The sequence below is a fragment of the Neolamprologus multifasciatus genome, chromosome 23 (genome assembly GCF_963576455.1).
Source record: "Neolamprologus multifasciatus chromosome 23, fNeoMul1.2, whole genome shotgun sequence".
NCBI classification, from domain to species: Eukaryota; Metazoa; Chordata; class Actinopteri; order Cichliformes; family Cichlidae; genus Neolamprologus; species Neolamprologus multifasciatus.
The window spans coordinates 16,485,087-16,501,725 of NC_140460.1; the positions used below are offsets into that span (position 1 = coordinate 16,485,087).

The 16,639-nt window shown below is 38.1% G+C and overlaps 1 protein-coding gene across 9 annotated transcripts in view; it reads right to left on the bottom strand.

Annotated features, from left to right (window-relative positions):
• naaladl2 (N-acetylated alpha-linked acidic dipeptidase like 2) overlaps nt 1-16,639 on the bottom strand; it is a 490,790-nt gene that overhangs the window by 151,448 nt on the left and 322,703 nt on the right. For all 9 annotated transcript variants that reach the window (XM_085150614.1, XM_085150615.1, XM_085150607.1 and 6 more), the window contains one exon: nt 5,276-5,368. In XM_085150614.1, the coding sequence (XP_085006740.1) occupies nt 5,276-5,368 (93 nt within the window). The remainder of the gene's footprint in view (nt 1-5,275; nt 5,369-16,639) is intronic.

Here is a 16,639-nt window from a genome sequence, read left to right on the forward strand (position 1 = left end):
CACACACACACACACACACACACACACACACACACACACACACACTGTACTTTAAACAGGTCTCCATCTGGGTAATATTTAAATCCCATCATCCTTTTTGACCTTTTTTCCTTCAGTGGCTATCCATTTAGAGTTGGTTGTATTTAAAATAGACTGCCTATTGGAGCCCTCTCCGGCACCTCACCTATTGACTCAAAATGGCTGTCATTCGTCACATAGGCACATATTACAGTCAGGACCCATTCCCCTGATCCGAAGGCAAGGGGTACCAAGCCTCTCATCCACTGGGAAAAACCCCAATGTATAGGCAGTGAACCAGGGAGATACAAGTATACAGCCCCTTGCCCATCACCAGACTCAGGGAGGGTGGGGACACTACCTGCACTGAGTCCCCAGTGGACCATGTTCCACACATCCATTGCTGAAGCTCATGCAGGTAGCTGCAGCTACTCGGGTATTGGTGCCTAATTGGGGTAATTTTGTTTGGCCAGCCTTAAGATGACTCAGAAGGTTGAAGCAGAACTCAGAATCTCTAGAATAAAGGGGAAGAGTTACACAAGTTTGCATGACCCATGGAACCACAACAGGCACATCAAATTCAAATCACCAAACTGTCCTTAATTACTATAAGAACTAAACTGCTGAACTGAGAAACATGGCTTTTAAGGATTTTGTATAGGAAGAAATTTGACTGAAGGGTGATATTTCTTATTCTAATGTGCAGATACTTGTTGGTAAAAGGCCCAAATATGTCTCTCCATCTTTTTGTTTAAAATTATAGACAGTGATAGACAGCAGGGATTATTTCAAGAAATCAGATACACAGCACATTATATAGATAAACCGAGAAAGGGGTTTTAAAATGAATATGTACAAATGCTGTGACTTAATAATAGTAGCATAAAGGCATTCACACAGTGTCTTCCTGTGGTTTACCGAGGTAACAAACTCACTTGCATTCACACATGAATGCTTCAGGCTTCTTTGTATGCTTTGCATTTTCTACAAAGACAGAGAGATGAGTATGGATGCACAAAGCAGAACTCCTGCAGGCAACAAGAAGAACAGAGCAAACCTCACAACTGCAACACAGAGCACTGATGACTCTGTCTGAGAAAAGAGGTGCTTAGAGAAGCCTGCTAGCTTAGCCCAAGACAACATATTATTACATTATGTGGAGCTTCCTGGGTGAATCTTATGAACAGCGATTAGCGTAAAGTACTTTAAATCACTCATACGTGAAAGTGTAATTTACTTTGTTCATGGGTATGTATAGAGGGAGGAGGAGATTAATATATCAAAAGCTAAATTAATTTTTCATAAGAAACCCCAATTAATAAACACAGACCGAAAATAACATAAAATAACAGCCCTTAGGCTAGGACAAATTATTATTGGTTCAGCTGAAACTAACCGTAGTCTAGTGCAGTAAGTCAATGGAGGAATGTTTTCATTTGCATAAATACATGAGCTACCAATCATGTTTTATTTTGTTTTTTTCCTATGGGCAATTGACTCTTGGTAGAAGTACTCTAACATTTGCTACAGTTTTGAAATTTGCGAGGAATTTTTCTACATTGGCGGCATGGTGGCAGAGTGATTAGGACTGTAGGACAGCAGGAAGGTCCAGAGTTTTGATTCCACCACATGGCCAGGGCTTTTCTGTGTGGAGTTTGCATGTTCTCCCTGTGTTTGCGTAGGTTTTCTCTGGGTACTCTGGCTTCTACCCACAGTCCAAAGACATGCAGTTAGTGGGATTAGGTCAATTGGTAATTCCAAATTGCACATAGGTGTGAATGTGAGCGAGAATGGTTGTTTGTCTATATGTATTAGACCTGCGACAGACTCTCGACCTGTCCAGGGTGTACCCTACCTCTCACCCTTTGATAGTTGAGATAGGCTACAGCCCCCCACGACCCTGACAACGATAAGTGGAAGAGAATGGATGGATGGTGTTTTCTACAATAGCAATTTAGCAGTGTAGGTATCTTGAGATTAGGTGGCCACTCAAGTTCTTTATCTCATATTTCATATGCATGAGTTTTATTTATTTATTTCAGGATTGTGTTGGAATTGTATAGCTTCGGGCTTTTAACTGAGGATCGTGGGCATAAGCTAATATTTCTGTGACTATACTTTATGTTTTATTTGGTCATATTATGCCTTTAGAGTAACAGTAAAAAGTATAAAGTCATGATAGCTGTTCAAAGCCTGGCTTCATAGAAACTGGATGAGACACTAATTAGTACAAATGTGTGACACTTTTGTCACACAACAAACAAATAAGCAAACAAAAAAGCTGCAGTTTTTTAGAATAAGAATGTCTTCACAAAGTGAGTGCAATGTTATAAGACTCCTACATAAACCCAAACTTTACAGCAGAAATAAACCTTTTATGTGCATGACAGAGAAAAAAATCACAGACACGACTGATTTAAGTGGCAGGTGATGCCGATAAGGCTGCTCTTAACCATGTGTCTGATGTTGGTGCTTTTTGGAAAATGTTTTAATGTTATTTTCTGACAAGTAATATGGATTGCTGCAAATACATTTGTACTGTTGTAGCAGTCCATGCAGGTAATCCCTGCTCCAGTTCTAGTGCTTTATTTAAATGCTTATTTTTGCAATGTTACTTAGCAAACTGTAGGCACTAATTAACTGGACTCTGTGATGTAGCCATATAGTGTATGGATACAGCTTTTTAACCAAGCCTCCCAGCCTTAGCTAGTTGAATGCTTGTGAATGCAGATGTCTGATGCAGTCTTTAACCACTCAAGTGCCTAGTACAAAATCCATGTTGTCTGCACCTATATGTAAAAAGGTGTCAAACTGAATATTTCAAGAAAAGCACATTTTGAAGTCGCCCTTTCCAACATGTTTGCTTGGGGCTGCATATAAGAAAGGGCAACGTTGGACAATGCCTGAAACTGATTCTCCCAACACTGTCCAGGAAGGCAACCAAATAAAATAATGGAAGATTAATCACTAAATGTGCTATTAGTGAGCAGTTGATAGACTTTCTACATTTTTGTTGCATTCAAAACAGTTTGAACCAGCTTTATACTATAATTGTATACAAATCTAAATTTATGAATTCATTTCACTGAGCTATTATTAGAATATAAACAGTTATGTCCCTGGAGTATTCACGTAACACTTGTGTTGAACCACACTGGCTCAAACTACAGGGCTGCTTTGATGTTACAGTGTGCCTGTTTGGCAGATTTGTTATGCTGCTAGCTGTAGCTGCGTACAGCAGGAAATTATTTAAGAAAAACAGCAAAGATTCATTCAGAATTACCCATTGCCATCATGCATGAATATTCAGTCTGTTTAGAGTTAAGTGTGGAACAGACATATGATGAAACCCCCACAACCAGTTAAAGCATCACTCCTTCCAGAGATTTGTGACCCATATTATCTGCTTTAGTGGGCCATTATGCCTGCTTAATATTACACTGTAAATCAGCAAGATAATTTTCCACTACTGAGTGGGCAGGACAGGTACAGTAGCGTGACATTGGAGAAAGGCTGTGTGGATCAGGCAAGGGCAAGATAAAGAGACAATTTAAAAAAGGATAGGGGTAGTTTTAGCTAAGAAGAAAGAGCCAGGGTTGACATTTAAATATTAAAAAACCACAGCATGTTTGAAATGGGCAGAGTTAACAAAGCCTTGTAAATGGAAACAGAAAAAAAAGGTACATCTCCGATGGTCCATTTTCAAAAGTCTTTGCCAACATCAATGGGCAACTTTTTGAAATAAATAGCTGCAAATGGCAGACATTTAAGAAACACGATGGTTGACATTAAGAGTGCAAAAGGCAGTTAATGTCTACTTTAGTCAACATTAAGGTGGTTAATGTCTACTTATCAGAGCTTAACCACCTTTGGATTCATGGGATGAAAATGAAAGTGTGATCAAATCAAGTTAAAGCTTCTATTATTGTGTTTTGATCTAATGTATCCATAAAAAACGTGCACCTGCATCTTCTGAACCTTAATATGCGTTTATAAGAATCACTTTTCAGGTGAAATGTAACCTAAATGTGTTACATTTAGATGCATCTGAAATAATGAAATAATCGAAACTAATTAAAAGTAATGTAAATACCTTACAGAAGTAAGCTAATTATATTACTTGGAGAAAGAAAGCTCCTGACAACGTGAGCTGTGTATATAAAATACCACCCACAATAAGTTAAAACTGATGATGAGACCTTAAATATTATCCAAGAACTCTTGCTACTATGAATATATTCTATATTCTCAGTCATTCTGGCTATGACTGGCTGGCTATGTGCTTTGGAAGAATTTCACTAACCTCCAAATCTAATAGATTCTAATAGTTCTAAAACAACACTTCTAAGTGAGAAAGTCATGCATTATTGTGATCCCTGTGCTCACTACATGTGGATAGAAGTGCTGTATGCAAGGAAAATAATAGGAAATCCCACAGTTTATTAAAGAATTTAAAAAAAAAAGAATATTTTCCTCACTAATATAAAATATTTGTTATGGCAGCCATATAATTCAATTTGAGTTTAACTGTGTTTGCTTTAAAGGTGATGTCAACTGGTTATTTTAGTCATCAAAACGGTTAATTCCACATGGAAAGGTAATATAAATGATTATTATTATCTTATTTATCAGAAGCCAGTGGTTCATGTTATGTCACTGCTACAAACTGCTAGTCTTGCCTGAATACCCAGTGGTTCAGTTGCTCAAGAGCACTTTAAGAGAAGTCATTGTGGTTGTCTCATTTAACCACCAGTGAGAATATTTCTGTAGCACAGAATGTGCTTAGTTTCTATAATTTGCTCTTCTGCTGAGACACAGATGTGGATAGCATTGATGGTGGGAAGCAGAAACTGCTTCCCCATTTACAGGATTAGTGGCAAACTGAACTAACATGCACTGTTTGTAGCCTCATTTATGATGGCTATGAAAGTGGTGTTGATATTATCATGGAATTTTCTGCCAGTAAGAGAATACAGATGTTTCCAAATCTCTCCTTTAATCTTTTTCTTATGATTTCTACTGCTTGTTTAAAGCCAAGCACAGACAGATTGAGCTGAGGAATGAAAGCCATATTTGGGAACTAAGTGCATTATGTTGCAGCAAAGCTAAGTAATACAAGCATCATCAAGAAATCATTACCTTTTCTGTTAACGAAACAGGAAAAAATACAAATGTAGCTAAAAGCAAAGATAGAGACAGAAAAATGCTGAGATTGTGTTTTAACTTTAAGGCAAATCTGCAGTGGTTTTGTACAAACCTGGGTTCCTCTTTCCCTTCAGATATCCCACAACATTGTAAATTTTCTTGTACGAAAACTGGTTTCCAATTGTCAGGGTTATCTTCTTGCGCTCTAGGAAAAAGAAAGAAAAAGACAAATTGTAAGATGAGTAATTCTGAATTATTATTGATTCATAATGTGACGATACTGGGAGATTTTCATTCATAAATTTTCACTCAGAAAAAAGAAAATCTATTTACATAGACAGAACCTGGTTTGAATGCTCTGTTCTAAATCAAATGTGCCATGGGGGATATTACCACTCTGGAGTTCGTTATTATTAATCTCTGCAGGTTTCTTCCAGTTAAATGGTAAGTTTTCCTGCCCACTGTCGCCAAGTGCTTGCTCATAAGAGGTTGCATGATTGTTGGGGTTTCTCTGTATTATTGTGGGGGTTTTTTTGGTTTGTTTTTTTTTTTTAACTTGGAATATAAACAGTAACCCTGCAGTCATATTGAGGTGACTGAGTTGTGATTTGGAACTATATAAATAAAATAGAATAAAACTGACTGTGCAGGTTCTCAGTCATTCAGGCCATGGTATCTAAAAGGCTTGGAAAGAAAGCTCCTTGGACCGAACTGATTTGAACTGAACTGAACTGACTTTAATTACATTTTCAAGCTAAAAACCGAAAACAAAGTAGACTGATGTAAAATAAAATAAATCAAATGAACGTTGTGGTTAGTATATCCTATAGCTATTGCTTAGGTTAAAAACAGCCTTCAAATTCAGAGTGAACACAATGAAACAAACCACCTACCAATCAGCAGTTAGGTTTTATGACATTTTTATTGATTTATCTACCTTTAGGTTCATATTTCTTTTTAGCAATTCCATATCTAACACCTTGTGGAGGAACTGATGTATTGATTACATTCCGTGACAATGTTTTCTCTTTTTTCTTCTCCCCTCCTAGATTTTTTTTGTTTTTGCTCCACATCATATACATTTAGATAGTCATCATCGTTCTTCACCAGTGTCCCACCAATAGTTTTTAGACTTTAGTCACAATTGTTGAAATTATCCTTTTGTGCATTGGCAGTTCCAAATAATTCATCTGATTGGACAAACTGCACTCTCAGAGTGCGGTCAAAGTGTAATATCACTTGAACCTTTAACTACTTCATCACTCCACTTTACAGGTGTCCTAAAATTAAGTTGTTTTCCAAGGGTTAAACTCTTGATGGTTGTCAGAAGGGAAGGAAACACACAATCTTCAGGAAACTGGAGATCAGAATGCATTAAACTACTACTGTTCATCTGTTAGACTACTCTGTCAAACCCTCTCATGATGAACTAAAAAGTGATTTGGATAAATGACCTTGAATGTTAAGACAAAGTAGCTGTAAAGTACAATTAATGCTAAATGGTTAATGGAGTGGTTGGTTAGAGTGGCATTAAAGTAATTACAATAGAGTCCATTTGTGTTTTTGTGCGCTCTGGTGTGTCTGGGTTCATTTGTGTTTACTTCTATGTGTATCTTTACAAGGACACATTGGTGTTGGATTCTTTGAGAGAGATAGACGACATGTGGAAAGTGAGAACATTTGCTTGTCTGTAGTTGCTAACACGTCTTGCAGGGCTGTTTGAGGGTTAAAATCATGATGTGAGGGTAGATGGCTAGGGAATGTGTGTGCATGCACTTGCATCAATCTCAACCAGTTGGAAAGTAAAGGTAATGAAAGGCAGATATAAACAATTTTGCATAGAGCCGCTTAAAAAAGTACGTTATTGGGGTCTTGTTACTTCCTTTTAGGCATTTTCATTATATATGGGACAGTGAGAGTGTTAATAGGGGAGTATGTAAGGAAAGTCACATATTCAAGTAATAATAGAAAACTAAATGGGATTTTGCACAGACTAAAAATCCTTTAATAATAACAAATTGTCAGCTCAAATTTTCAATTTCAGTTTATGCTAGATTGGAGATTATTATTTTTATGATTATGATGTTTTGTATTTACAGCTCTATCAACAAACAGCAACAATACATAAAAATGTGAAACATAAAATGACCTTCGAAGTCTTTCATGTGATGGTCTCAAAGTGCAACTGGCTCTTGTAAGAACAGCAAAAAGACCACACTTAAAAGCACACACAGATGGCCATATGATGCATTTGACAGAGCAGTCACTAGATATTGTGTCTGCCAGCTCAGCTGCCTTGCTGGATGGCTGTGAGCTCTTGGGGGGCTGATGGCTGGATATCTGAGGGAAATACAGAAGAAGTGCCAGCAAAGATGCGAGCTGGGGCTCAAACTGTGTGTGACAGAGGTCCCCTGCCTACAGCACTACAGCATGACAGCCCACTTTTCCAGCTTCACTCCTGTCCTCCATCCCTCCCTGCCCGCCTGTCTGCTTGCCCTCTCGCTCCTGTTTAATACATTATAAAAATTCACTGCTTTCTCTCATAGGCGCCACATAACCCATTTATCACTTTTGACATTGGCACAAATGACTATGGCTAAAGAGGAGGGATGGAACATGTGGACCGTTTGTGTATTCAATCTGCAAACGCACAGAGAGTAGGGAGAGAGATTTGTCATAGAGTAATTCCCCTCATGATGAATGGGTTTACAGATATGGCTGCTTCTACAGGTAAGAGGTGACTCTAAGTTAAGTTTTGAGAGTTGATGAAAATATTTAAAGGGACAATAGTATATGTTTGACTTCCAAGGGCTAAATGAAATGGAAATGCCCTTTTCCCCACAGAATGTGTCCTGATTTCAGCAAATATAAAACTCAAATACACTGTGATGTCACCAACAGAGCTAAGCTATTTAGCACCATTTTATTCTGGAGGATTGTATGAATTCCCTATCACAAGCAGTATGGCAGAATAAAAAGCAGCATGTTGTTTTAGTGGTAAGTCTGTTTCCTCAGAGTAAAAGAGTCCTGGGTTCAAACCAAGGCAGAGCTTCTGAGTAGAATTTTGAATTTTCTGCTAGAGGTTTACCTTTGTAAATGAAATTAAAGGAACCAATGTGCTCAACCTGTGCATACTTTTACTTTTCCTACAAAATGTAGCTTCTGTATGATCAAAGGTTCATGAAGACTTCAAACACATGTAGAACATTACCTTTTAAAACAGTATATACGACTTTATTCCATTTCAAGTTAGTTGAGACAATTAGTAGCACTGCCAGGTAAGGCTAGTCTGGCTCTGTCTGTAGTTGGGAAAGATTACCAGTGCCACCAATACTGCTCAAAACGAAACTGTAATCAGATTGTTTGTGCTTGTAAAATTGTTTTACACCAACTAATTCCACACTTGTTCAGGATCCTTGGAACTGCATTTGAACACTCTGGGTCTCCTCTGGTATCACTCATGGCTGAGTTGCGGACGGGGATAACGTACTGCAATCTTTCCTAAACCTTGTTAAGTTCTTTTGCCATCTAAACCCTAACCCTAACCCTAACCAAATGGGAAGTGAAATGAAATTTAACTAAATGCACAACCAAAGCTCCTGCGACAAGATCCTTGGTCTCCCGCTTGACAATCTCATAATTTACACCACTTCGGCTTACTAATGCTGATTTCCGTAACTCTAGGACATCTACTGCATCTCAGCCTCTTTGATTAAATGGCAGAACGAGACATAGTAAGAATAGGTGGCAGATATGTACCCTGGTAACAGTGCCATGGTGTATTGGTAAAGACATAAACTGCTAGTAATGGTAATGGTCTTTTAGTACCATTGTAACATTGTGTTACTCTGACTACTGGATAGATTTATTAGACAAACTTATACTTAGCATTACATAGAACTTCCCTGGAATTAAAATATGTAATACATTTTTAAGGCAAGAAATAAGAAAGAAACCATATATGCAACAACCAAATACATCCATACATTCTACTACTTTAAATATATAAACTAGATAATTAAAAAAAGATATTATGTATAATCTTATAAAATAGTCTACATTCAGAAGCAACTAAGTGCAATTCTCTGCTGGGTATTGATGCATAGTTGAGAGGAAAAAGCAGCAAATGAATGTGGGAAACCTGCACATAGCAATCAATAGCAGTGTAATTAAAGGGCCTCGGAGTCCTTTATATAAAGCCATTTTAAGTTGCTCTGCTTCACTCGCCTCTCCCTCTGCGGCTTTGCAATGTAATTTCCACGGAAATTTGGTACACTTTTGGCATTTGTTCTGAGTGGGAGACAGGATAAAACAGAGTGAGAAAGAAAAATTGTACATATTAGAAAATTAAAAGGCAGACAAAAAGACATTTAGATACCTCTGACTTTGTTTTTTGCTTTTTTTTAATCAAATACAATTTTATACCATTAATAACTGCAAGATGAATGTGTGGTATTGTCAGTATGTTTCTGTGTGCCCATGAGAGAGGGAGGACCAAGGTAACATCTTGCCTGTATATCTTGGTCCTCATTTTAGAATTAATATTGCAATATTAAAGTCTTATTGCATATCCAGATCTATCTTTACATGTATGGAATCTCTGAACTGTTATTAAATAACTAAAAATCTATTTTAAAGATTACAATAAGAAAAAACAAAGACCTAGAAAACAAAAAAGAAACTGTATAATCAGTTTTAAAAATACTATATTGCATTGTATTATAACAGGATGTAATACTTTTCTGGCTATGTAATGAAAAGGTCTGTTATATAATCACAGAACATAAAGTCTAGCCTTTCTAGAGGGTATTAAATGTAGAGTGTAGCAGAAAAAGCAAGTTAGAGAATTATAGGAAACCTACTGTAACTTTCAGTAGAGGTGTAATAGTGCCTTTGGCCAAAATAAGCATGAAAGAATAATAATAAAGGAAAAATAAAAAGTGCAGAGTTATAATATCAGTACTGTTCGTTGAACGGAAAGGACACATTGCAGTATTTACTCCTATCTAAGTAACTTATATAAGCCATGAGTTTTGTTTTTAAAGATTTCTGTTTGGCTGTAAGACATTATTTTAGTTTCCTTTAGTATTTAGATTGCTTATAGTGACTTATATAAGAAGACAGTCTACTTTCACATGATTATATGTAAAGCATGTTGTTGTGGACTTTCAAAGGGGACTGTTCCTGTTGTCACTGATACGTTGATATTTTAGGCCACTAATTCTGTTACCACTCAGGCACATTCTGCAATGCCAACTTTTAACCTTTTCAAAATGATGGAACATATTTCTAGACTTATTAAAATGCAATGCACTGCCATTTTCACAAGTAAACGCAGTCCTATCCCACCAATCAGTAGAAAAGGTTTCAGGATAACAGTGTTGTAAAATATTTTATAGTTCTTTAAATTTTGTCTTTCACTTTCAATAAAAAATGAAAACAAACTGCGAGTATTTCCAACATCTCAAGTCTCAAGTCTATGTTTTTTTAAACTTTTATTTTACATAAGCGTATCTTAGCTGTGATATATGCCAAGCTTAGATCGGAAGAAGAAAAAGCATTTAGCTTCAATTTAAAAAATAAATAAATAAGTAAAACGCTGTATATGAGCAAACACAACCAATCACAAGTACACCTGCTGGGTCATTATATATCAGAAGGACATTATGAGTCATTGTCACATCTTTGTCAGTATCTGCAATCATTCCATCTGCTAATTCAACAAACACTGTGGCCTTGCAAAGATTCTGACTTCAGTCAATAAGATATATGAACATGCATGAATGCAGAAAAGTGTGTGAAAGTGTGTACTTGCTGGCATTTCAAAGTGTAAATGTGTGTGTACAATTAATCAGCCTTGCCAGGGTAAACTGGGGCTTGCAACAGGCCTTAGAGATAGTGATGGAGTAGCTTGGTAATTGTCTGGTCAACAGACACACCACTCAGATAGAGTTGGCACCAAAGCCCCAAGGCCCGATTTAGACAGCGTGTGCTCAGTGAATTAATCAATCTTTAAAGGGCACAACACATGGGGGAAGTGACATCTATCAGAAACACACACTCACACATACAAATACATGGCCAAAGACTACAGAAAAGTACCAGGTATTCATTAACGTATTAATTAACATGAACAATTAGAGATGCAAGAACGCAAAGAACAACAATAGTTTCAAACTAAAATCCAAACAGGAAGCTAATTGAAAAAAAAAATAGGAAGATTTTAAATCTGAAATTTGACATAAAGGACCAGCTGGTTGGTAGTTTGCTTGTCAATGGATCTTTGAAAGCCAAGTCATCTCCAATGTGCCTGAGTATGTGTATAAGTTAATGTTAACAAGGTGCTTAGCTATAGATGTGTGATATCTATAGCTTAGTTGTAGATATGAAATGGGTATCAGGAGTATTTTCTTTCTAAACACATTCGCTACAACTTTACATTTCAAAATGGTAGCTATATGCTTATAAAATAAACTGTCAGGCAGATTAATGCTAAACATTTTGAATGTTAAAAATGTTTCTTATCTGCTATGTAAAAGGCTGTATTCATGAATGCTTTTATGGCAACTCAAGAATATGAAGTATGTGGGGTTAGAGCAGGTGGGCTTGTATATTGCACATTTATTTATTTATACATTTATTAACATCAAATAGATCATATACAGAATAAGCTAGTGTCTTACACAGATCTAATAAAATTAGATCTTTAATTTAATATATTATAAAAGGAATAATCAAGCTGGACACCACTTTAAATATGCACACATTAAAAAAAAAAGCCAACATACATGCACAAATTCACTCACACGTACATTGATAAAAGTACTGTGAGGTCAACCACATCATCTCGTTAAGGTCTGGTGAGCTCCATGGAGGGCCCCTAAGCAATTAACCAATGGCCAGCCAATATACCCAGCCTTAATTGAATGGGAATTAAAAGAGAAAATAAGGAGAAACGGAATTAAAAAGAAAGAGAAAAAAATGAAAGGAGGCAGACAGATGGAAACAAATGATAGTGGGATCCCAAGAGTGGTCAGAGGTGCAGCCAATCGATTGGAGACAGATTACATCTCTCTCGCTTTCTCTCTTTGTCTTCCCTTTTGACTCGCTCCCTCCCTTGCAACTATTCTTCTCCCTCTTCTGCCTCATTTGAAGTAATGGAAACACTTGAAAAAAGAAGCCTACCTTGCAAAAACCATTTGCTCTACAATAAGATCAGTCTTCGAAGATGCCTTTCTTCTAAGAGCAGGGACAAACCAAATGCACACAAACACTCACACACATTCAAATGTCCACTCGAAAACCACAGTAACCCCTGCCGGAACTGGAACAGCATCTGACACACCATTTGCTACACAGAAATCATCTACTGTTTTGCCCAGTAGAGACCTAAAAAACAAATAACTGAAACCAAAATATCAACAAACTAAGACTCATGGTATAGATTTTCAGGGATTCAAAAAAAAATTTATGTTGACTGCGATACTCAAAAGCACCGAAATATTTTAAACCTAATGAGTTTCAAATTCACAACTGGAAAAAAAAAGCAATAAAGTGAATGTGGTACACACATGCCCAATCACTCAGTCAATAGTACTCATGTCTTTGGCCACTGGGTTTTAGGGGTGCATCACTCCATCAGGCCACATGGGTGCATAAACGTGATGAACTGTGTGTGGGCTGTGTGACTGTTATCTGTGCAACATTGGAAAAGGGCAGAATGCAGTGTTCCATTCAATGACCAGCTGCTTGGATTTATCGAGAAATAAATGGAAATAGACAGACCATACACACGTTCAATAGGGGAAGCATGTGGACAACAAGAGATGACGACTGAGCAGAGACTCAAGTGAGAGACAGAGGGCTCAGGATAAGAAAGTGAGGGAGCAGAAGGTAGTGTTGTGATAGGGAACTGTAGTAAAGACACCGAGATAAAAAGGGATTTAAACTTTCAAAAGCAGGAAAGAAAGAATTTTCCATTTATACTGTATACATTTTATTTTATATACATACTCACATACACAAAATGCTTCAATAGAGTACAAAAGTGGGAACACACATGTACCTCAATATGCCAATGTAAATATCCATAGTCCTGCTTGTGTAGTAGTAAAGATGTCAAAAAACATCACCGCAGTCATAGTAGATCAAATGGCAAATTTGAAACTTTTATCAGATCAGTATTATCAGATCTGTGGCCATGTGTTCTGGACATTTGGGTGAAGATAGGTGCTGACCCGTCAACTGATCACAACTTGGTGGCTAGCCTGTGGGACGCGGCTCAGGCAGTGGATGAAGCCAAAACTTGGGTGTGGGAGGAGTTCGGAGATTTTGACTGAGGATATTGTCAGGTGGTGGAAGGAATATTTTGAGGACCTCCTTAAACCAACTCACATGTCTTCCATAGAGGAAGCACAGTTTGGGGATGAGGGGAATGACTCGTCCACCACTGGGGGTAAGGTTACTGAGGCATGGCCTCCTTGGTGGCAGGGCCCCTGGGATGGACCATGTTCGGCCTGAATTCCTGAAGGCTCTGGATGTTGTAGGGTTGTCTTGGTTGACATGCCTCTACAATGCTGCGTGGAGATCAGGGGTCATACCTCTAGATTGGCAGACTGGAATTTTGGTTCCCATCTTCAAGCATAGGGACTGGAGGGTGTGCTATAGAACTATAGAGAGATCACACTCCTCCGCCTTCCCAGGAAAGTCTATGCCAGGGTCTTTTGTGGATTTGGAGAAGGCATTCGACTGAGGTGCTTTTGGAAGTATAGGATGTTAAGGTTAAGTGAGGTTAAGTGCCTACTCCGGGTCAGGGACGAATTAGTGGAGGATTTTAAGTATCTCGGGTCTTGTTGACAAGTGAGGGGGGCAGGAGATCGACAGACTAATTGGTGCTGCGACTGCAGTGATGTGGATGCTGTATCGGTCTGTTGTGGTGAAGAGAGACCTTAGCATAAAAGCGTAGCTCTCGAGTTACCGGTTGATTGACATCCCTATCCTCGCCCATGGTCAGAAGCTTTAGGTAGTGACCGAAAAAATTATATTGGGGATATAAGTGCTGCAAATAAGCTTTCTCCAAAGGGTGGCTGGCCTCTCCCTTAGAGACAGGGTGAGGAGTTCGGCCAGCTGGAGAGATCATATCTCATGGCTTGCCTGGGAACGCCATAGTGTTCCCCCAGATAAGCTGGATGAGGTGGCCGGGGAGAGGGAGGTCTGGGATTCTCTGCTTAGGTTGCTGCCCCCAGACCTGGCCCAAGATAAGCGGAAGATGATGGGTGTATGGATGGATGAAAAACAGGTTAAAGTAGCTCTTAGAATTAAAGCTTGGCCTTGCACCTCTTCTTCTCATTCACAGTAGGTTAGTTAACAGCTGTTTCTCTCCAGCAAATAAAAAAGAATGGGCATACTGTAGACCCACTATGGGCTTCTTTCTGCTTTGTGTGGGCAGTCCACAGTCAGCCCACATGTGCCCTACAGTTAATACCAGTACTGGGCCTAACAGTTGGTAGCCCACTATGGACCTCTGGCGTTTGCCCAGAGTGGCCCCACACAACCCCCAAGAGGACATATTTGCTGATGATGACTTGAACAAGATGTGAAACCAAGAAAAGGATCATTTCATGCCAATCAAACTTTAGAGCAATGAAAGTTCACATAATTAAATATTAAAAAATAACATGAGGAAAGATGGTATACAACTACAATAGAAAGGAGACGCAATAAAAGACGAGAGAGCAAATGTATTCATGAATGCAAAAGTTTTGGGCAGCTATTTTTTAATATTGAATTATTGTCAGCAGTTGTTGACTGAATAAAAATACTGAAATTAGGACTCTACAGAAATCACTGTCAAACTGGGTGTATGATATGACTTACAACATATGCACCTCTATTTCTCTTGTAATTCTTTATCTGGAAGCTCACTAATCTCTTCAAACTCACTAGCTGCATACTTTTGATTAAAGTTACAGAGCTATTACCTTATGGACTAGAAAAGTTGAAAAGCCTCTGAAGCCGCACTGAGACAATGAAGAGGCATTAAAAACTAAATTTCAGGTTGCTAGTATTCCCAATACAGAGTAGTTTCATTGCCAGTTGTAGAATCTATTAACATGCTCTTCAAATTAAAGGGCAAAATACAATCAAGTGTGACATTATGATCGCCTGCCTGATAATATGTTGGTCCTCTGTTGCTGTGAAAACAGCCATGACCCGTCGAGGCACGGACTCCACTTGACCCCCGAATATGCCCTGTGGTATCTGGTACTAAAATATTAGCAACACATCCTTTAAGTCCTGTAAGTTGCCAGGTTGGGTCTCCATGGATCTGACTTGTTTATCCAGCACATACCACGGATGCTTGACTAGACTGAAATTTGGGAAACGTGGAAGTCAAGTCAACACCTCAAATGCGTTGTGCTCCTCAAACCATTCCTAAACCATTTTTGCTTCGTGGTATCATGCTTAAAGAGGCCATAGCCATCAGGGAGTGCCATTCCCATGAATGGGTGTACATGGTCTGCAACAATGCATAGGCTGGTAGTTTGTGCTAAAGTAACATCCATGTGGCAGGACCTATGATCTCTCAGCAGCACTTTCCCCAAAGCATCAAACTACCTCCTCCTTCCTATTATATATCCTGATGCCATGTGTTCACAAGACAAATTGATGCAAATACACCCAACCATCAACGTTAAACTTTTTGATAACTGAAGCTACAGTAGCTCATCTAATGGGACCAACCTTTGTTCTCCAAATACAACAATGAGCCTTGATCACCCATTACACTGTCACAGTTACTTCACTGTTACTTTCTTGGACCAATTTTGAAGGATACTGACTACTGCAGACTGGGGGCACCACACAAGACCTCCAGCTTCCAAGATACTCTGACCCACTCATCTAGTCTTCACTCCTGCTTCCAACACAAACTGTTCACTTGCATCCTAATATATCCCACCCCCTAACAGGTGCAATGATGGTCATATTTGAAAAAAAAAAGTTGTACAAAAACATATATTTTTAGTTATAATCAGAATTATTCAGAAAAATGTAGTTCATCATTAGCAATCTAACTTACACACATTGCATAGCATTCCACAGCAGTATTAAAACATTTAAATACTGCTTGCAAGTAGTGTTCATATATATTTTCTTTTATGAGCTTCTTAGCCTCTTTGACATTCGCTGATTGCTTTCTTCTGGTTCTGTTTCTTTTCTCTCAGCACCAGCCTAATTATCACATTTGGAAACAAGTATTTTTGCTCAGATGTATTGCCTATATTGTTTGCACCTTTTAGCAGAAGGAGGTCGGTTGTAATGATGTTTTTCAAACTATTTATTCTATTATATTACAGTTATGTATATATAGAAATACAATGCTGCAGTAACAGGTGATATAAAATATAGAGTATAATGGATCAGGTTCCCTGTTGCCCCTCAAATTTAACTTCTTTTATCAGTTTCTATAGCTGTC